The 21,957-nt window shown below is 43.9% G+C and overlaps 1 protein-coding gene across 3 annotated transcripts in view; it reads left to right on the top strand.

Annotated features, from left to right (window-relative positions):
• LOC133970868 (protein kinase C beta type-like) overlaps positions 1–21,019 on the top strand; it is a 69,226-nt gene extending 48,207 nt beyond the window's left edge. The window contains exons 12-18 of one of the 3 annotated variants that reach the window (XM_062407978.1): positions 640–702; positions 837–975; positions 1,123–1,203; positions 1,628–1,735; positions 4,738–4,878; positions 8,652–8,726; positions 17,972–21,019. In XM_062407978.1, the coding sequence (XP_062263962.1) occupies positions 640–702; positions 837–975; positions 1,123–1,203; positions 1,628–1,735; positions 4,738–4,878; positions 8,652–8,726; positions 17,972–18,052 (688 nt within the window). In that variant the 3' untranslated portion in view covers positions 18,053–21,019. Of the gene's footprint in view, positions 1–639; positions 703–836; positions 976–1,122; positions 1,204–1,627; positions 1,736–4,737; positions 4,879–8,651; positions 12,818–17,896 lie in introns of those variants that run through there. The other 2 variants (XM_062407977.1, XM_062407976.1) reach the window with 2 other exon arrangements.
• The last annotated feature ends 938 nt before the right edge of the window (positions 21,020–21,957 follow it).

Below are 21,957 nucleotides of genomic sequence, written 5' to 3'. Positions count from 1 at the left end.
TTCAGCGTGTGGTAGAACACCTCGAAAGCTGCAGAATATAATTGAGGTGGCTGGCGAGATCGCCGGTGTCAAGCCGAACCGCCGGGCTGACGTGTTTGACAAGCGGGCTGTCGGGCAGAGCGGGAGCCGTGGAGGGGTTTGCCCTTCATCTACTTTACAGGGAATTAGAGTTTCTTCCATTTGGCAGAAGGTTTAGACGGCGAAAGGGCAAGTTGAGCCGAGTGAACAACTCTTTTATCAAAGGCCATCAGCATGTTGTGCTCGGTGTAATTTATTTGTCAGACAGTAGTCAGGATCTTCTGCGCCGAGGATCCTGACGCCTTAAACATCCGGCAAACTTTTTATTACTGCATATTCTCCACCGCCATCTTTGTATGTGCACTCCACAGATGGACGCTGATTGTGCGCGCCCATGCAAACATAGTTAACTGCGTGGTCAATGTGTCCAGACTCCTCCTGTTGATCTTATCAGCTGCTCTCTGGCCTTGAAGAGACAGCGTTGACCTTTACGCTGACACGCACACCCACATGTGCACACAAATTACCCCTCTGTTTTCCCCCCTGTCCTTTCCCTCAGACTCTTTCTAATTAATGTTGTTGTTTCCCGGTATGTGTGTGTGTTTTTGTGTGTGTGTGTAGATTCTATGCTGCCGAAATAGGCATCGGTCTGTTCTTCCTTCATCTAAAGGGAATCATCTACAGGTAACCTCCATAACACAACAATTGAAAAGAATTGTTTAGATTACAGAGGAGAAGAAAACTGGAGAATAAAAGACGCAACATGAACTTGGAGCCTCTTGTTCTCCCCCTGTTATCATCGTGTTTCTCTCCTGTAGAGATCTGAAGCTGGACAATGTGATGCTGGACTGCGAGGGCCACATTAAGATCGCTGACTTCGGCATGTGTAAAGAGAATATGAACGATGGAGTCACCACCAAGACCTTCTGTGGAACCCCCGACTATATAGCTCCCGAGGTAAAGACTGTCTGCCTGTACCTTGTTCATAGGGATGTTATAATGTGTATTAAAAACAGAGGGTGTACATATGTGTTTTGCATGTTCTAGTTTGTTGAGGTATTATAAGTTGTTTTCATGACCTTTCTGTGTGTTTTCATATTTCAGATCATAGCCTACCAACCTTATGGTAAATCTGTGGACTGGTGGGCCTTTGGTGTGTTGCTGTATGAGATGCTCGCTGGGCAGGTGGGTGTGTGTGTCTGTGTCTGTGTGTGTGTGTGTGTCTGTGTCTGTGTGTGTGTGTGTTTAGTCTTTTGAAACAATGTGTATGTGTGATTCAAACTTCTCTAATCAGAATTTGTATTTGTGACTGAATATGAGAAAAAACCAACGCTCATTATAGGAGCTTTTAAAATTTGACATTTTCTAATGAAAGGTCAACCACTAAATTATATATAAGAGTCTTTTGTCTCATGTATTAATCATTGATAAGAGCAAATGTGACATTCTCAAACCGTGGATGTCTCAGTTTGGGGGGGGGGAGCGGGGGATCTTGAGTTTTGATTATTAAAGGCCTTCAGTTCAGACACAAAAGGTTTCAGGTTTAATATCCTCTATTTCTCCTCTCGTCTCCTCTTCCTCTTTCTCTTCCTCTTCTTCTCCTCTCCAGCCTCCATTTGACGGCGAAGATGAGGATGAGTTATTTCAGTCAATCATGGAGCATCATGTCTCCTATCCAAAGTCGATGTCCAAGGAGGCTGTCGCTATCTGTAAAGGGGTGAGTGTAAACACACACACACACGCGCACACACACACACACACACACAGAGAGAGCTTGGAGAGTAATACATTTGCGTAAAGGATGCAGGAAAAAGAAAAGGGAGGTAGAATAGATGGAGGCAGAGAGGTACATCAAATTGATCTGCGTACTTAAAACCATTATGAAGGAACATTTATTTGGAGAGAAACAACATTTTTCTCGTGTGGCTATCTGCTCTGCTTATCTCTACCTCTCTTTCTCTCTCACCCCTTTCTCTCTTCCTCTCTCCTTTTTTCTTTCTTTTCCTCTCTCCTTTTCTCTCTCTCCATCATAATGCTCTCCTCTCCTGTCCTTCTCTCCTCTCTGCACTTTTCATTGTTAAGCTGCTGTTTTGCTTTTTTCGTTGTACATCCTCTCAATCAGACATGCACGTACACACACACACACACACACACACACACACACACACACACACAAAATGCACAGCTCTAATAGCCTCCCCTATAAAGTATTTGCAGTGCGCTCAGCTGACTGTGGAAACTCCTACAAAAAACAGCACAAAAATGATGTCTTGACATGTCCCAGCTGGAGTGTGTGTCTGTTTGTGTGTCTGGGTGAGTGTGTGCATGCACGTGTGTGTGTGTTACAAACAGAGTAGGTCCTCTCTATCAAACCACCAGTTCTTTGTCTCATCTCCTAATGCTACACTTCACTGGCTTCAGCAACACACACCTACACACACGTCGGCCAACGCATGTAATGTTTAGATTTACATTGAGCCCTTTAATACACAGCAGGTCGTCTCCTCCCCCCCCCGCAGAGCTCCTATGATTCATCAGCTCTCTGGAGCTCACTGAGTTCTTCTGTGGAGCTCCAGAGCAGCACTCCTCTTCTTCAGTGTATATCACACATGCACAGTCGATTAGTAAAGTTTAAAGCTACAACTTTTTCACAAACATTCTGTTGGACTCGAGTTTGAACTGATTCAAGCTTGATGCTCAAAGGTCACTGTGACCTCGACGAAGGGGCGAACGAAAGACAAATCCTCCGACTCTCTTATTCCATTTATTATGGTCGTCTTTAAAGCTCCGGCCTAACACAGATCTACACTAACCTACAAACACACAAACATATTAACATCAACATGCAGCGCAAGCATGAATTAAGACGCACACATTCTCCCATACATGCGGATGACTTGAGTCAGAATGCGTTCTTGTAATGAATTGAAAGGCAAAGTGATGACAAACATGTTCAGTGAGATGCACACACACACACACACATTCTGTGGATATGTATTAGTGATGATAACTGGGTTGTAGTGCTACAACGGTGGATCTTCAGTGGAGCATGAAAGCTGCCTCTGTCCACCCCCACAGTTCCCACTGTGCCCTGCCAGTACTGCTTGGGTTAACTCTGAGTATGTGTGAGTGTGTGTTTGTGTGTGTTGTGCGTGTGTGCGTGTCACTGTACGAAGCTTTCCTTTTAAACGCTACAAGATATTTCCATTTCGAAAAAAGAAAAGAGAATCTTGTAACGTTCATTTTTCAGTTCTCGTCAGGGAAGACGACTCGGCCGGGGAACATGACGCTGTTTGTGCCGAGCTCGATCTTAAAGATTCTCTTGTCCTGTGGAAAACTGTGTTCGCTCTAATTTAAGGTTTACACATTTATTTCTTTTTGAATCTCCAAACTCACATGAGGTATTCCTGCAAGAGAAAAACCTTTTTAAAACACTGCATATACAATCATTTAATAGTTATGTAAACACTTTCACACTGACTCGCATTCATATTTCAAAACCAGCAACAGTTTCCCATCTGGACGGAGATATTTACTAAAACGAAGCTGTGGGGGGGGAAATATCTGCAGTAGAATAAGCGAGGCCTTTATTGAATAATGGATTATTGTGAATATAAAACCTCATTCAAGTTAAGTTATTTAGAAAATTCTGCTTTCTTAATCAGGTCTTTTATCAGAATGATTGTGTCCATGAAAATGAAGTGAGCGGTTCTGCAGAAACCATTAGAAACAAACTATTCTTATGCATCAACTGTTTACTTTTCCCATTCCCGTTAAGCCAGCGTGTTTATGTGCACACATGTTTGCATAATAAGGTTGACTGACCCAGGGAAGGTGTTGCTTTAGCTGTAATGTAATGAGTTATGACTGCTGCTCCTGGGGGGGGGGACACACCCACCTCCACACTCACTCTGCAGCACAGGCCCTGATTCTGTTTCCTCAGGAGCTGTTGTGTGGACAGACGTCATAAACGCTCCTTAATTATGCCTCTGGTAAACAAAACTAAAATCACAAGCGGTTCATTTGTCTGCAGGCGGAGGCTCGGCGGCTCGTATTGGGTCTTCAGGGAGAGTCATCTAACGTGATAGATGGAGGAAGGGATGGATGGTTAAGAGGAGGGAAACACAAACATGGGAGGTGAAGAAGTAATAATATTAGTTATGATGTATATTTATAAACTGAGATAAATTAAAGGCCGAATCACGGGTGGGAAACGCTGAGGGAAAGAGGACGGGAATAAATTGAGGTGAAACTTGAATGATTCCAGAAGGGCAGATGTGGGGCAGATACAGACCTGTGTGGTTCACCAGTCCCCCCCCCCCCACACACTCTTGGTGTTCGCCTGCTGTCAGCGAGCAAAGCGTTATTGTCCTTCAAGCAGATAAATGATTCGACCTTGATGCTAATTTTGTGTCAAACTTTAGCCGAGCGCACGTTGTTCCACGTGGTCGTAAATCCTGGGGAAACGCTCACACACTTTTTTTTTTACTGTCCAAAGGCGCAAAGAAAGAAATGACTCGGCAGCTAATGTGTCAGCCGTGATAGCAGCGTGGCACTTTTATGATAATGTTGCCCCCCCCCCCCCTCTCTTTTATCCAGACTGTAATATCTGAAATAATGACCCACGTGGAGGGGAGCAGAGGGGGGGGGGGGGTTACGTCGGGTGAAGACAACGGAGACAGGAAATAACTCACTCTGGTCTTTCTCCTCTTTGTCCAGCTGATGACGAAGCATCCAGCCAAGCGGCTCGGCTGCGGCCCGGAGGGCGAGCGCGACATCAGGGAGCACAGCTTCTTCCGCTACATGGACTGGGAGAAGCTGGAGAACAAGGAGGTGCAGCCGCCATTCAAACCCCGAGCCGTAAGTCTGACCACGCTTAACCTGACTCGACCCCGAATAAGGACGAGGCCCAAAGGAGGGGGGGGGGGGGGGGGGGGGGGTTGGTCACCAGTCGACACAGCGGCCACCAGGAGGGTTGATTCCTCTTCCTGGTGAAGACGTAGTGTTGCTGGTTGTGGGAAACGTTTCACTCCCGTCTTTCCTTCTACCTTCCTCTGTTCTACACACGTCTGTGCTCTGTCCCTGTGACCTTTAACATCTCTTGCACTTTTTCAATGTGGAGCCTCTGTCTCTCTCTCCCGTCCCCTGAGTGGAACACCCAGGTAAGTCCAGTCACGAGGGAGGACGAGTGTGTGGTGATACCAGAGCGTGTGGTGAGGAAGGTGCAGTGGTGAATGGGAGTGTGGATGAGGAGTCGAACCAAAGCACGAGATGTTGGTGCATCGTCACCCTGACTGAGCTGAGGGGCTTTCTGTCTTCACTGGGGTGAGACGGACTTTAGAAGAAACCTCCAGGGAGTCGGTGCACGTCGGTACAGACGGGACCCGACCAGACGAGCTGGGTTCAGGCAGACATTTTGAAATGATATGGGGTTCAGCTCGGGATGGGTCACATCAGCTGGAGCTTTTCTACTTTAATACTAGGAGAACATCAGGCTCAGGTCGGGCGTAGTTCTCTCTCCGCCTCCATCGGGTTTGGGCAGAAAATTGTGGCCTGAGCTTCACTCTAACACACACACACACACACACACACACACACACACACACACACAAACCCTAATATGACCATGATATGTACACACACTCACACAGCCCAAGGCCAAACTGGAGCTAAATATATTTTCCTGAGTTTTTTAAGCAGCTGTCTTGGCCCGCTGGGGATTTGTGTGTGTTTGCCTGTGTGTGTGTGTGTTTGTGTGTGGATGTGTGTTTCTGAGGTCACATTAAGGACCTGGCTGTCCTTCAGCTCGGAGGTGTGTATCTTTGTGTGTGTCTCTGCTGTGACCACTAACACATGTTGTCTGATCTCTTCTATCTTCTCACCTTCTGTATGTGTCTCTTCTCTCGGTTTGATCTGATCTCTCTAACATCTTTTGTCTTTCACCCCCTCTGCACTGTCACTTGCTATTTCTCTCTCCTCCCGTCTTTCCTCCCACTGAGGAGAACAAGTAATCGTTCAGATTTTTTTCTTTTTTGAAGCACCGGCGTGTTTACCCTGCATGAAAGAAAGTTTTTTTTTTTGGGGGGGGGGGGGGGGGGGGGGGTTCGGTTTTATCACTTGAAGGTGGTTTTTTGATCTTTTCTCGCTGCGACGCCATCAGACTCGTTTGAGCGATGTGACTAAAAAAAACCTTTTTCTTCAGGCTGGAACATGTTGGTGCTTTTTTAACGATAATTGTTTATGAAGGATTTGTTTGATGCTCTCTGAATCCATATGGCTGGTCGACTAACTTTGATCAGAAGTTGGTTTTCCAAAGTCTTTCTGATTATGGTCTGTTTGTGGTTCTGAAAGCCGGGAATGTCCTTCAAGAGTCTGTTTGATGGTCGAACAGTTGAGCTGTTGACCGACGGACCGACTGCTTTATGTCACGGATACAAAAACGGTCAAATCATTTTCATTCACGTTATTACTGTGTGACTGTGTAAGTCAGTCTGTCCTGCCTTCTAGCTGTCTGTCGTTTTCCATCCCTCCATCATCAGTCCATCCTTCGACTGTATCTGTTCACATCCACATGTTTTTATTTGTCCTCTCAGTGTTCACTGCTCTCTCATGTTTGTTTGTTTGTGTTGATCTGCATGCTCAGTCTGGAGCTCAGTCTCAAATGAAACCTGTGTGCAGAGCACTACAGGATTCTCACCTCACCATAGGGTTTATCAAATACAGGAACTATATCCAAAACCAACTTAAATATTAAAGTTATCCCCATTTAGTTCCCTGCAGAATCCACCCTTTTGCCTCTGAAGCAGCTTATCATCAAAACCAAACCCAGTTACCTCCCTGGTCGTGAATATGATACAATAGCTAACGCACTCTTAGCCAAGGTGTTCTGCCCTGAGCCGATATTTCCAAACTTTGCGGTGCTCATTTCATTCTCCCATTCGGTAAATTCTCCCCATGTGGTCCCCAAACTGTTTGAAAAGAAACGGATGCAAGTCAGTAGCTGATTGACCCGGGTGTATATCTCATTTCACATATTTCCCCAAACTCTAAACAGTCTGGCTTAATTTCATTTGTTTTTTTCTGAGTAACAGAGATTTAATGAGTTTGTAGTTTTCCTCTGGGGGAAGTTGTCAGAGGACATTGAATCCTTGTTGTGTTAATTAAAGCTCAGCACAGTGATGTAGATGGAAGGGGGGGGAAGGAATAGCTCGGCCCAAAGTCCCCGCGAGGCACACTGTCAGGAAAATATAGTTTTCAAGTTAATAACTTGTTTTATGTTCTTAGACGGACGCACGTCTCAGGGGTTTAGAAGCTCTTTTAGTTCCCAGTGGTCAGGAGGAGGAAATGAGGTGGACTGAAATGAGCAAGGATTTTATTTTTTTTTCAAATTGCTTCTTGAAAAACAAATTTGACCTAATGTGACAGCGAACAGTCACTTTGTCAGCAGTTAGGAAGACAGACAGGAGTTTGTTCGGACACTTGCATCCATCTTCTTTTCTTTCTTCACGTGTGTCTCAATGGAAAGAAGAGTGTCCAGTGTTTTCAGCCAATAGATAATAATTCAAGATGACAATTGAATGTCATATATGAGCTAGAACAGCCGAGGCTCATGCAAGATCCATTAATTATTCCTGTGAAAATGTAAAATAAGAATAAACCCTGGATCTGCCTACGGATCCGGATCCAAACCAGAATTCCTGCCTTCATAGAGACAAGCCCCGCCCCTTTACAAACTTTTATCAAAATCATTCGAGAACCAATCAACAAACACAGATGTAACCTAGTCTCCTTGGTGGAGGTAAAAATCTCGACAGTAAATTAAATATTTTGCCAAACGTGCAGATTCCCAGTTATTATCTCAGGAGCTTCTTGAGTTGTTCCCCGAGCTCAGTATGCGCTCCGATGATTCAGGTTTTCATATCTCAGCAGGTCTCCACAGCTGCAGCAAATAATTAACCCACAATTATGCCATCATTATCTTGTGGCTCTCAGAATTTCTTCGTGTGCAACTATTTAGAAATTCCAATTAAATCCAAGCATTACAAGGGACAGTAGAACGAGTGGAGACCTCTGCCCCCCATGAAACCACAATTCAATTTAGTCTGTGCACACACTCATTAATATCAGTCTCCTAAATATGTCAGAAATTAAAAGTTAGAAAGGTTTTTGGGCAAAATAAATGAAAGTGAAATTATTCAGTCACAGAGTCAAATAAGAGCTCGTTACCAAAAAGAAAAGCTCCTTCTACCCACAGGTCCAGGTTAGTGCTCTGCCACAGGACGTCTGAGACTTCAGGGGCTCTTTTGTTTTTGAAAAGTGGAATATGTTTCAAATATTAGAAAAGGGAGCACTTGATTCATCGCCTCCTGATACTTTTATCACTTTGAAGGTGATCACAGATTATCTACCGGAGAGAGTTGAATCAAGCGCTCCCCCCCGAGCACTGGAACTTCATATTTGAAACCATGTTCAGGTAATGTCATCTCACACCCTGGTTCAACCTCGTCATTCCCCTTCTTTTGTTTCCCCCTCCCGACTTCTCCCCCCCACCCCCAAATCCATCCATTCTTCCCCGCTCCACCCGCCCCTCCCACCCCCTTGTACTCCATCCTCTCCCCCACCCTCCTCAACAGTGCGGACGGGAAGCTGAGAACTTTGACCGTTTTTTCACGCGCCACCCGCCCGTGCTGACCCCTCCCGACGCCGAAGTGATTCAGAACCTGGACCAGGAAGAGTTCCAGGGATTCTCCTTTATCAACACGGTGTTCCCATCAGCTGCTGCCACCCCCGCTGCTGCTGAGAAGGCTTGATTTCAGCTCATGCACAGACACACGGACACACTCACACAAACACACAAAACCATTCCTGTACTTTGGAATACACACATACACACTCACATATATACTTACATAACATATCTTAGAATTTTTTTTTGTTGTCACAATCACCAAGAGGCCACGACCTGACCACAGACAGACACACACACACACACACACACACACACAAACACACACACACGATGTTCACACTGTTGCAACCTGGTTCTACTTTCCTCAGTTTACACTGAATGTTTTGCAGCTATGAAACTAAATGTAGAATGTTTGGTTCTTGTGAACATTATATCTCAAGAACATCCTGAGGGAATTTGGTACAAATGTTCATTTGGATGAAAGGATGAAGTGATTTGATTTTTGTGGTCAAAGGTCCCAGTGACCTCATAGGTGTACTGCACTGATTGGTGGAGGCATACAACCTCAGGCTGGTGACTCTCATGTCATGCTTCCACCAGATAAAAATTTTGACTCTGAGCTGGTTTAATTTGCCCTGAACTTTCTGAAAGCATTTTTCTTCTGAGATGTTTTTACTGCTAAAGCCCAGTGTGTGTAAAACTGTTACATCAAACCACAAAAAACATCTTGAGGTAAATGAATAGACTCAAATTTTCAGCCGGTTGTGTTAACGGTGTGAACATTGTGTTTGTGTGTATTTCACCAAACATAACTGGAATCAGTGTTATGAGATTAATGGTGACCATATAAAAGTTCATTAAATGTCAAATTTACCGTGAGGGACCAAGATGTGTGGATAATAAAAGCAGCATTGTAAAAATGCATAATTAAAAAGAATAAATAGACCAAAATAAAGTTAGAAGGAACTTGATTTAAACAAGTGACGATTCCTCCAGCAAACACAAATACTCAACTGCATAATTTTACATCTAATATAGTTTCATCTTAAACTTCTTTTTTTTCATTCCTGGGCTCTTCCAACGCGTTTTGAGTTAGGCCTGTTACTCTGCTCTGCTTTTATTCAATGTATAACAACAATAATTGTCTCTTTATCCTTAACTTAGCTAAAGCTGGAATGCTTGACATACTGTGCATGAGTTTCTATATTAGTAAGATATAGTAACAGCCAAAGACTCTGTGACCCAACCACATTTTAGCATCATCTCTCAGCACCTCGCTGATCTTCTCCGTTGTTTTTGAAATAAGTATTAAAAGAAAACATTGGGATAAACAAGGTGAGATCAGAGTTGTGCGACGAAGGACGAATATAAACACAAATATCAGATTGTCTGTGTGTGTATTTGCCTAAATCATGATGGTAAAGTGCAGTCGGGAAGTTTAGTCTTTATTTGGGCTCTGAGTTAAATAGAAAATAAAAACTTCTTACTCACATTTATAGTTATCTAGTATTTTAAGCAATGAGAGACTATAGCGGTTAGTTTCTTTGTGTTAAGCATGATTCCGATACCTGGGCATTCGTTTACCGTGTGTGTTTATGTGAGAGCATTGCACTTCCTGTATGTGTCCCTACCACTGGCTCCTTGTGTTTACATCTGTTTGTGTGATGAATGTCACCCCCCCCCCTCCCCCCACGGTCTATCTACCAGTGTTACAAAGATCCACTTCACTTCCAAGTGGCTTCAGAGAGATTAGGAGGAAAAACAATACAGATATGATAAACATCTATATGTGTGTGAGTCAACACGACCGCCTCGTCTCGATGGGACAGAGCTCTTTCTATAGGGAACCTCTGGCAAAAGAATGAAACCATATCAGACGTACTCGTCTTCAATTAAAGATCTGAAATGATGAAGCTTTTGGCAGAAGGCTTTTGGCTTGAGGCTGTTTCCGACCGCGGTGTCGTCGCAGTTCCCTGTACATAGCTGATCACAGGATATTGTTGCTGTGGACTAACTTTATAAGCTGTTCTCAGGGGCCCCCTCTCAGCTCGGGGGCCCCAACCTGCTTTGCCCCCCCCCCCCACCCCCACCCTTGTTGCAATAGCCCTGAACGCTGGTGAAAGTTTTTAATGTGAAGGTGTGCACAGCGTGCCACCCTACTTTTTTCTGATTTTGATTTTTGATCATGTGGGAACAGGATTTGAACTTCGCCTCACGGTGTTGTTGTTGTTGTTGTTGTTTTTTATTATCGTAGCTTTCCGCATCCGCAATAAGAGTTTCCATCGTGACCACAGCGGCCGTACACGTGGACACTGGTTACCACTCAGCTTCAGCAGCAGCAAGGCGTCTGTGTTTTGTCTTTTGTTTTCTTTTAGCTAGCAATAATCTCAATGACAGGGAGGAAGTGAGGTATTCACAACTGGACACACTGTAGGACTGACTCAGGTTATAGGAGTGTAACTGACTAACATGTGCTTTTGAAGCATATTCATCTCGGCCAGAGACAGAAGTGCAGCTAAAACTCACTGGAAAAACCTGATGACCTTCATATCGTACTCCTCTTCATCACAGAGGGACACCAGGCAGGCTGTGAACTATCAGGTCCACTGGCGTTTATCAGTAGTACTGGGATGAAGTTTTCTACATGTTTACAGCTGAAGACGTCTGTTTCGGTTATTTCTATGGCACGGTAGGAATTAGAGGTGTTCAGGGGTCTGTTTAGTTCAGAGGACCCAGACTCAGAATCTGCATCAGACCAGATCCTGCTCAGTTCTCAGATCTGTGTCCGGATGAATCGACTTTGTCTTATCTGATTTTAGATTTGTTCATTGGACCTTATCGTTGTACTGCAGTTACTCGTTCATGGAAAGCATTCGGTGTTGATTCTCTCTCTCCGTGTTCGGGTGAACTTCGTGTCGGATCAGGTGCGACTGCGCTCGGGTCACATTGTGTCTCCGGACCTTCTCCAGAGTTTTCCTCTCACGCATGAACAACTCGGCAGGAGATTCTCCGCTCGGACGAGTTCTAGAGCTCGCAGTGATTCTTGCGGAGGTTCTCCTGCTGTGTTCTCCCTCGAGCTGACGTTCTCCAGATCTGGAGTTTTTACAGTTGGGCTGGCAGGAGAAACTCCGGTGAAAGTCTGGAGCCACTCACTCGTACGTCGGCTTTTTTCACTTATACCCACAACGAAGAATGTCTGTAGATTATCCAGAGCTCAGTGCCTGTCTGAAAGCAACTGAGTCAAACTGACAGGAATGGGAGTCACTATCTCCACTAGTATGAAACTGACTATTGTGAAAATAATATATCTATACTATATCTAAATTTAACAATAAAATAAAATAAAGTATTAAGATTATTTCACAATAGAAATGTTGGAATTTTTAAAAGAATTTCCCCTTTTTAACTTTATTGCAAAAGCTAAATGTGCTCACATATAAATATCTGATAGATAAAGTTCCAGTTTTCCAAACAGATCATTTTCCATCAGCTACATCTTAGAGTAAAAACACTGAGCTATAGATTTATGCTGTGAATATTTCTACCTTAGAGTCAAATCAATGTGGATGACATCGTTCCTGTTTATGATCTCCAGTCTAAAACTTTAAACTACGATTTGACGACTTACAACTCATTCCCTGTCCATTATATCTGTGTCGGTGTTCATTACAATTAATGTTCCCCCTGTGTTATAAAAGAAATACCTATATCTATATACACATAAACATATAAACTGTGTCAAATGTTGATAGATACATATAATATACACTGTCAGTATTATAAAGAACTAGAGGAATAGAAGTCTTACTCCAGGATTTGTGCTTTTGTCTCTATGACTCCTTCCTGCTGAAGGAGAAGCAAAATGAAATCTGCATGACGACTGTTTTTGTTTGACCTTTTTATTAGTTAGGATTTATATACACTTAACATATTAGGGTGATCCATGTTTTCCTTGTCAGCGGTGTTTCAGAAGTGTGACGCGAGCCGAAAATAATGAAATCTGTAAAAAAGAGGATAAATGCTTCTCACAGTGCTTTCCATGTGCCATTTTTTGTTTTCCAGGAAAAAACAGGTATACCTTAAAAAATAAATAAAGGATTTAAAAGATTATTTATGGGATTTTTGTTTGTTTGTGCTCATCATCGCAGCGTCTATATTTGACTGCAAGCTTTTTCCACGTCTGTGTTGTAGCCCTTTGCTTTTCCTTCACTCTGTTCCCGTCTGACACAAACTGCTGCTGTCCATGGGGTAACAGTGAGTGTCATAGCAAAAGAGAATAAGGAAGGGATAGTGAGAGAGGGAGGGAGGGAGGGAGAGAGAGAGGGAGGGAGAGCGGCGTGAAGGTGGCCAGGGGAGAGTGAGGGGAGAGTGAGATTCCAGCGATGGACAGTGACAGTCGAGGAGGTTTTCTGAGCAAATGTGAGGGGGAGAGAGAGAGAGAGAAAAAAACAGATGACAGGGAAGAGGAAAGCAATTCAACAATGGGGGGAGGTGGGGGGGGGAGAAGAGGTAGTAAGAAGGAACGGCGGTGAGGAAGGGAGGGAGGGGACGAGGACTCCAAGCGAGGCTCTGTGAAGCGAGGCAGGCGGCTACGACAGGCTGTGCATATTTCATGGCTGCCACTTATCATAAGAGCCTTTCCCTGATGGGGGAGCGTAGGTCTGATGACTTCAAGGAAATAACATGCAGAACACGGCCTACATACACACACAGCCCTGCTGAGCCACTCAGCTGCTTCACGCCGCCTCTAAAGCTGCTCACAATCATAACGTGGTTGAGCCGCCGCTCCGGCTGCACGTTCACTCTGAACGGGGGGGTACTGCATCCTGCACCATTTAAAACCCCTGGTACAGTGTGTAATGTTCACACTTGTGGACACACAACATAATGCGGTGGTTCTGAACCGAGTCGGAGCTGTGGCACAATTTGATGCCAAACAGAATCAGCAACACACCAGTTCTCCTCTGGGAGTGTGAACGTAGAAACTGGTTTAGGTTCAGTTTCGCTGGGCGGGAAAAGGGAAACGATGCTGGGTCTCAACTTGGAAGAAGTTAGTCAAACGTGTAGAGGCGACCTTTTGTTTTTACATTTAGATATGAACTGAAGGCCTTTGAGCACATGAGCACGTCCGAGATCCCACAGGTTATTAGATTGATTTTAAATGGAACTTTGGTTAAAGCAGCTCGACCTATGTTATACATTTAGTTGACCTGTGTAACCACATTATCCAAAGACCCTTTTCAAACCCCGAAACAATCTCCTATTGCAACGGGACATTTCATTTTAGTCGCCTTTAAATTGCGTCTTAACATCTTGACTCGTGACTTCGTCGGCTGTTTTTTCCTTCAACTCATTATTGGAATAATATTAAATATTATGATCGTTCTTCTCCGTTTGCTACGTAGCAAGAGTTTAATCCATTCCCTTATAAGTGAACACGATTTCCATCAGGCAGATTGCCATCTTTAGTGAAGACTACAACTCCCATGATCCCACGCTGCTTCGAGATGTAATCAAACTACAGTTTTTCATTATCGTTTTGCTTGAGAGACCCCTAGTGGCCGAAGTAAGATTACATACATGTTTAACGGCCTCCCTGTTTAAAGAAACTTTCAAATGTCCGAGGATCGTGAGCGACAGTCAAACACCACTGGTTAGTCTTAGTTTCATTTCCCTGAGCATGTAATAGATCCTGTTAACTACAGTGTAGCTGCACTTACACTAACTGGAAATGTGAGCTCATTAACCAGCTAGCAGGTTAAACTGAGAGCATCCAGAATCAGTCCCGTCAGGTGATAGATTTCCCACCGACCCCTGCAAGTGTCTCAGAGTCCGATTCATCTCGACCTGTAGTGCAGAACCAAATTCAATGAGGTGCATGTCCATTGCAACAAATTCACACCGCTCGATAATTTATTAGCTTCATGTGTCTTCGTTGTAAAACCTGAACAACGTCCTGCAGCTTTGAAGACTCAGGCCACGCCCCTGTATGTTAACCACATGCTCGCACTGCGGTGCAACTTTATCCCTTCAGCAGTTCAGACTCCTGTGTAACAGGAAGTTCCGGCACATAAGCTGTGTAAAGTTTGTATTGGAGTAGATGTAATAGCCAGTGTACACAGTAAGCCACGGCAGTGCTGGAGTGCGTGTGATAATTAATTCCAAATGTTGCGCCCCCCCCCCCCCAAATTAAAGCCAGAGGCTTCAGCACAAAGCAGCCTGCGCTTATCAGTCCAAAACAGGTCAGCGTTCGATACCGCCTTTCATTCACCCTCCTCTCCTCACCACCTCCCCTTTCCTCTGTGCCTCCCACTCTTCCGCATCCTCGGCTCGCGTCGTCTCTCCTCCCGCTAATCCTCTCGTTACTGAAAAGAGATGGGGCGAGAGAGGCAGTGACTAAATTAAGGACTCAGAGTCGTGTTTCTCTATTAAAACCACCGCCTCTGGAACACAGTGATGTGAAAAAATAATTGTGTGTTTGCCCCGATGCTACTGTTAATTCTGAGCTTCTGATCTATACCAAGGGCCACTGATATATATCTCCCTCGCTGTCCTTTACTGCTTCGCTCTCCTTCTTCTTCTTCTTTTTTTTTCCCTCTCCATATCTCTGTCTCTCTGCCTCACAGCATTTACCGCAATTGAAGCGCGCTGAGATGGAACACATTATGAGCCGGCCTACATGGCTGGCAGCTGTGTGTTTGTGTGTGTGCGTGTGTTTGTGTGACCTCAAATGTGCATGTTTGGTAAATAACTGCGTGCTGTGCACAGCGGATTGTTCTTTCTTTGTCATATGTTGAATGACATTTAGTTTGAAAGTAAATCAATCCTTAAAGATAGCTGACATATATACATGTATGATTTCATAGGATATTCCTTCAGGACACGATCCAGACTCAGATTCTAAACCTGTTCTAAGGGCCTCGGGTTTAAAAAAAACTAATTCTGAAAAGTTGATTAAAAAACCTACTCCTGATATGAAAATTGAAATCCCACCACATGCACATGAGTGTGGTAGCAGCCAGGAGTGCAGGCCTCCCTTGAGAGGAAGCACCCTGGTGGATATCATGCCCAGGAACGTGAGGTGGATCTGGGCCAGCTGTGGCAGGTGTGTACCTGTGGATGGAGACGGCTCCTCCGAGGCCGCGGGAGAGTCGGCAGAAGGTAGGAGATGATGTTTGTGGTGCCTGTGATCTTCAAAGCTCTCCTGTCCCTCGCTGTCTCTCTCTCGTCAATGTGTCTGACCCCACCCGCTCCTCTTCCTCCTCCTCCTCTTCCTCGCTCATGAACGGGAACTCTTGCGCTGTAAGAGCGTGTAATCGTCTCTCTACCTTCAGAAGTGTTGGAGTAAAATAATGACATCGACTTTGATTCCACTCTTCCTTACACCTTTTTCTTTCTCCGTCTTTTTCCTCCTCTTCCTCGTGCTGTGAGTCGGACCGTGGCTTTAGCTATCTGTGTTCTTCCAGATGTTGTGATGCTCAGACTCTTTGACTTTGTGGATGTGTTCGGCAAATCTCTGGCTTCCCCTCGCTGTCTTTTTTACATAAAATATTTATGGTTGTGGATTTTCTGAGATTGCCCCTTGTGTGGGTTTCTCTGTGGCCTCTGCTTAGTGATGTGCATATTTACTGTCTGTGGCCAGCTTCTGTTCTCCCACTGTCCCTCTCTGAGTCTCTCTGTCCACCTGTCCATCTGACAAACTGTCCATCTCCACTGATCAAACCAACCCTCACTAACACTGAGTTGAGTCTTAATAATCTTAATGTCCAGTGTTGGTGAATGATAACCTATTCCTCAGTTTGAACTGACATTTCTGACCTGACAGAGCTTGTTTGGGTTTGAAAGCAAAAATGTATTAATGTGGATCTTGTGTGTTTGTGTGTGTGTGTAAGACAGCCGCTAAGTTGCCCCTCCCCCTCTCACTAACGTGCACTCCTCCATCTTCAACACGGCGTCCGCTCTTTCTTTACTCCGTCCATACACCAACTGAGCCAAGCGGTGCATTAATGATGCCAGGCCCCAGAGAAACCCTTCTGCTAACACACACACACACACACATACACACACACACACACACACATTGGCCCTCATCCCCTACACAAAGTCACAGTTGCAGTTGGCTGCTCTTCAGGCTCCCAGGTCTCTTTCCTCTGTTGATTTACAGTATGTGTCATTTTCTCTCACTCTCCTGTGAACCTCCCTCAATCAAACTGTATTGTTACTTTGATCGTTTTCTGCTCGATCTCTCTCTCTCTCTCTCTCTCTCTCTCTCTCTCTCTCTCTCCTCTCTCTCTCCTCTCTCTCTCTTTCTCCTCTCTCTCTCTCCTCTTACTCTTGCTGGTGTGACTCTGTTGATATTAACAAATCATTATGACATTACGAAGACAGGCCGTGGTCGGGACAGTCTGCACCACTGTGTTTTAAATTCAGCAGATCTTCACCAACATCTTCTCTTTTCAGGTCAAACTGTTTCTTTGGTTGCTGTCACAGTGAAAAATGAAAATCTCATTGTTGAGCTGTAGGAGTTTAGATTCCTGCACAGCACAGATCTGGTATTATGAAGATTACAAGCCTTAACAATCCCCCTTTAAATCAAGCTGCACCAGATCCCACACACTCAAGAGATCAGTCCCCTGAAGATGCCAGATTAAAATCAAGATCCAAAGCGACCTGGATCCGTCCCTGATCCATAATCAATCTATTAATCTATCACATTTTAATGGTATAGACCATATTCACAAATTACTATTGTCTCAAAGGGATTAAAGAGGGGAGACATCCTGTGTTCCCCTAGTATGGGGAGGAAGAAAGTGTAGAAACCACAGAGAGCCACATGTGAGGGATCCCTCTCTCTGTCCTGTAGTTTACTGTAAACAAACAAACAAACAAACACAAAACCAAGATACAAACAAACGGGACTAAAAAACAGAACCTCTGTGGTGGATGTAAACATTTCTTTGGCTGATGGGACTGAGTTTGAATGAAGAAAAGAATGAAAGGGTGTTTTATTAAAGGAAGAGTTTGACAGTTTTGGAATTAAAATGATGTTGCTGTTATAACTAGTGAACAGTAATATATTGTCCTCACCTCCCGTCCATTCCATCTCCTCCTTCTCCATTTGTATCTCCCTCTCTTCTATCTCTCCCTCTCTTCCATCTCCCCCTTCCATCCTCCCCTCTCCACCTGCAGAAGAACCGCAAGGACGCCTGCAACTTCGACAAGGAGTTCACCAAGATGCCCACCGACCTGACGCCTACAGACAAGCTGGTCATCATGAACCTGGACCAGGACGACTTCCAAGGCTTCTCCTACACCAACCCTGAATATGTGTCTCCTGCAAATTAACGCACGCTGCGTCACACTGACGCACCGGTAGAGCAGATAAGATAGGCAAACATAGCACTACAGCTATTGTGTGTGTTCACTAAATGTATGCGTTCCTTTTTTAGGCCTCATCTGGGTTCGTCCGATAGCAGGAGAGCGGTCTCACGACACCAAACGTACAGAAACACTCAAAGATTTTGAAGCATTGTATCAAAAAGAGTCCAAGTTGTCGCACGTTTAGACAAAAGCTTGTGCGACGTGAAAGATTGATGCAAAGATGTAACTTCCATGTCCCAAGAGCCGTCTGTGGTTCAGGCAACAAAAGCACTTATGGCTGAATGTGAGGTTCTGTTTGAATGAACGTTGACATCTCGCTTTGACTAACGTTAACCAAACCATGTGAGTTCCAAAACCAATTGTGTCGTCAGTACAATCAGATGAACCCGGTTCGAATCCCGGTTCGGCTGGAGTCCTGTGGAGTGTTCCCCCCCCCCCCTCACAAATATATTCAGTATCAATATATTTGCAACTTGACAAATGCATTAATTAACAACATATCCATGTTACATTAGGAGAAAAGGTCATTGTGATATAAACTCGTCTGAATATGTTTAGTTTGCTGCAGCTTAGTTGTATTTAAACATCATTTCTAGGTCGTCGGTTGTTTCTCTGGTCGTTGAGTTGACGGGCAGATCTGATCATTTCCTTATTTCCAAGAATCCCTCACAGAAAGCAATAAAACTCTGGAACGTTAATCTGAAAAAAGTCCTGAGATCATCGTCTCAATAACATTTAACAAAACAAACAGGAAAACTCATGACAACTTCAAAGATAATAACTTCCTGAAGCTACAGACAAGAGCTTCTGCTTCTGTGGCGTCTGTTGTCGCACCTGCAGCACGGGGAGCGTCTGTCCTTCAGTCAAATCTGTGTCCTCACCATCGGCCATGTCTCAGCCCACATGTGCTCTGTCCTGAGTTTCACTGGGAGACCACAGACTCAGAGGCAGCGCCTAACGAGCAAACTTCACAGACTGTCAAATCTTTTTCATCCTTCTTTTGGCTCCCCCCCCCCATCCCGCTGTTGTCCTTTTTATGTTATTTATTTTAGTTTTGGCTCTAATCCATAGTTCTGACGAGGCGTCACCGGGAGCCGAGCGTGACGCCGTGTCACTGGGGTTGCAGATGCAGCAGTCACCAGTGGAACATGTACACATCCATACGTGCACACACACACACACACACACACACACACACACACACACACACACACACACACACACACAGTGAGTGAGGACCCGCTCTGACAACCTCTGAGTGAGCGATTTCACAAACAGCAATAATAAGAACAGCAATGCAGCTTTTCTCAACTCTTTATTTTGCACCTCCTTCCCCTAATCCTTCTGTGTGAGTGTATGCACGTGCATACATATATGTGCATGTACCGTCCATATGTTAGGAGGAGTGTGTGTTTGTGTGTGTGTGTGTGTGTGTCTGTGTGTGTGATAAAGCCAATTATTCCAAATTCAGCTCAAATTCAGCAAATCTGCCTTCCAGCTTCAAACCACATTACATTGGCTATAATGCCAACTAGCGTCATGTACTTTGCACACACACACACACACAAACACACACACACACACACACACACACACACACACACAGAGCAATACAGTCCAATCCATGACTGAGGGTTGGAATTATTAGGTGAAGCGTAACAAGGCGGACAATGACTGTGAAATGTTGGCTCCTGGAGGCACACAAGACATATACTGTAGGTCCATTACACAGGCCTAGATTTCCTCCTCCCTTCTTTAATCTGCTCAAACTGTCCCTTCATAGACACTATATACAGCACATATGCATATATTGTACATAGTTATAAATAAACACACACAAACACACACAGAGAACAGAGAAGAACTCTTTCACCTTTTGGAAATGGAAATGGATCTGGACCTGACTCTGCTGTCCTGTTCACGTCTCATCGAGTGGGTGTAGTTGTGTTGTGTTTGTCGTGCTCAAACACCGACTTGTAGATATTGTTCCGGTTAAGGGTGTAAATACGTCCTATGCTAATCGCTGCCTACTCTAAACATCTGCTGTTGGGAATCACCGGCCCTGAAGCATTTAATAGCACTTGACAGCTGTGTCTACCTGTGTGTGTGTGTGTGTGTGTGTGTGGCTGAGCAAATGAACGAGTGTGTAACTGTACCTGCATGTGCTGTAATCCAGATATGTAAAGTACTTTGCAGATTAATATAAGAAAACTGTCAGCAGCTAACAGTCTCTCTGTACTCATCAGTGGTGGAGAAAGTACTCTAACATTTTACTTCCTTAAGTAAAAGTACAAATACAACAACAAATGTACTCAAGTAAAAGCAAAAGTACCAAATTTACTTCTCCTACTTGAGTAAAACAAAGCAAGTACATGTTTTTAAATATGCTTTAAGTATTAAAAGAAGAAGTACTTTACGAATGTACTACAGCATCAACTGAATCTTGGTGATGTGGTATTTTCTTTGAAGTTAAGCTGAGATACATGAATATTGTACTTTAGTACGATAACGAGGTAAATGTACTTATTCTCGCCCCCCCCACTGGAACGTCCCTCGGACTCCACAGCTCCGACTTGAGAGAGTTAACATGAAATGAAACACTTCATCAGGAACTCATACAAAGAAGTTTTCCATGTTTTAGGAAGCGACGTGTCTGATGTTTAAAACTCTGCTTCAGGACTGTAAGGAATTATAACTATGCATGCATGTGATGATCTCTTTCTTTCTCTCTCATATCTTCTTCCATGCGATATGGATTTATCCTGTATTTAATGTTGATCGATGGACCGATGTGTGATAATAACTTTCTTTAGGCGTTAATAGGGTTTATGATAAAAGGTTTTTCTGGCGTCATTGTGACCTATTGATGAAATATATCTGAAAAGGACCGTGTTCTGCTTCATCTGTACAAATATAAATATTTTTCAAGTCTCCAGTCTTCCATTTCCATGTTTGCTTTTATACACAGAGGAACTGATGTGTTTAGGTTAACAATGATATTAATAGTAATATTAATAAGTGTATGAGCTGAAATAGAAAATTAGAAGATGACTGAACCATTATTGACATTTTGCGTTTAAAGAAACACTTAAACCCTCCCCCATTCATTCAGCTGTACAGGCTCTGCAGGCCTCTCCTCCTTCCCCTCCTTTCTTTACGTCCAACCTTTTACTTGATCTCACCTTTCCATCTGTTATTTTATTATTTTCTTCTGACCTTTCCCCTTCCTTCCTTTCTTCCTTCCTCCACTTCGACTTCCACTCAGCTTCCCTGTTGTCTTCTCCGTTGCCCCTCTCCTCTCTTGCATTTTTATTCTTCTATCATTATTTTTTTTATCGATTTAAAATATTCGACAACCATTTGCCCCCTACTTGTATTTCCTCCTGTTCCTTTCTTTTCCTTTGTAATCCTCACTTTATCATTCTGCTTGACACTGTAATATGACGTGCTATTACTGAGTTAGAATTAAAACAATTGGTCGGCTGCCTTGAAGTTGTTCCTGCTTTGATTTCAGCTGAGCTAACGTGCGATACAAGGCGTATAGTATAGTTTACAGTGTGCAGACGCCAGTGAGGACTCTGCAGAAGGGGAGTTATAATGTGTTTGTAGATAGTTTATTAATAAGAAAATGTGTATTGTGATGTTTACAATCGTAGAATAATAAATCATGTTGAAAGAGCATATTGCCTTGTTTCCGTTCACTGATCAACGTGGATGTTGGTGTGGTAACGATTCTCTCTGCAACTCTAATACACTTTTGTTCCATCGTGTTCGTGTGTGAGTTCTGCTACTAGTGTTAACTTCAGCTAGTGTCCAAGCAGTTGAGAGTGAGGGAGTAAATATAAAATACACCTCCATCCAAACTCCTT

Source organism: Platichthys flesus, chromosome 16, assembly GCF_949316205.1.
Source record: "Platichthys flesus chromosome 16, fPlaFle2.1, whole genome shotgun sequence".
NCBI lineage: Eukaryota > Metazoa > Chordata > Actinopteri > Pleuronectiformes > Pleuronectidae > Platichthys > Platichthys flesus.
Note: the sequence above shows the minus strand (reverse complement) of the source record. Positions and strands in the feature narration are given on the sequence as shown.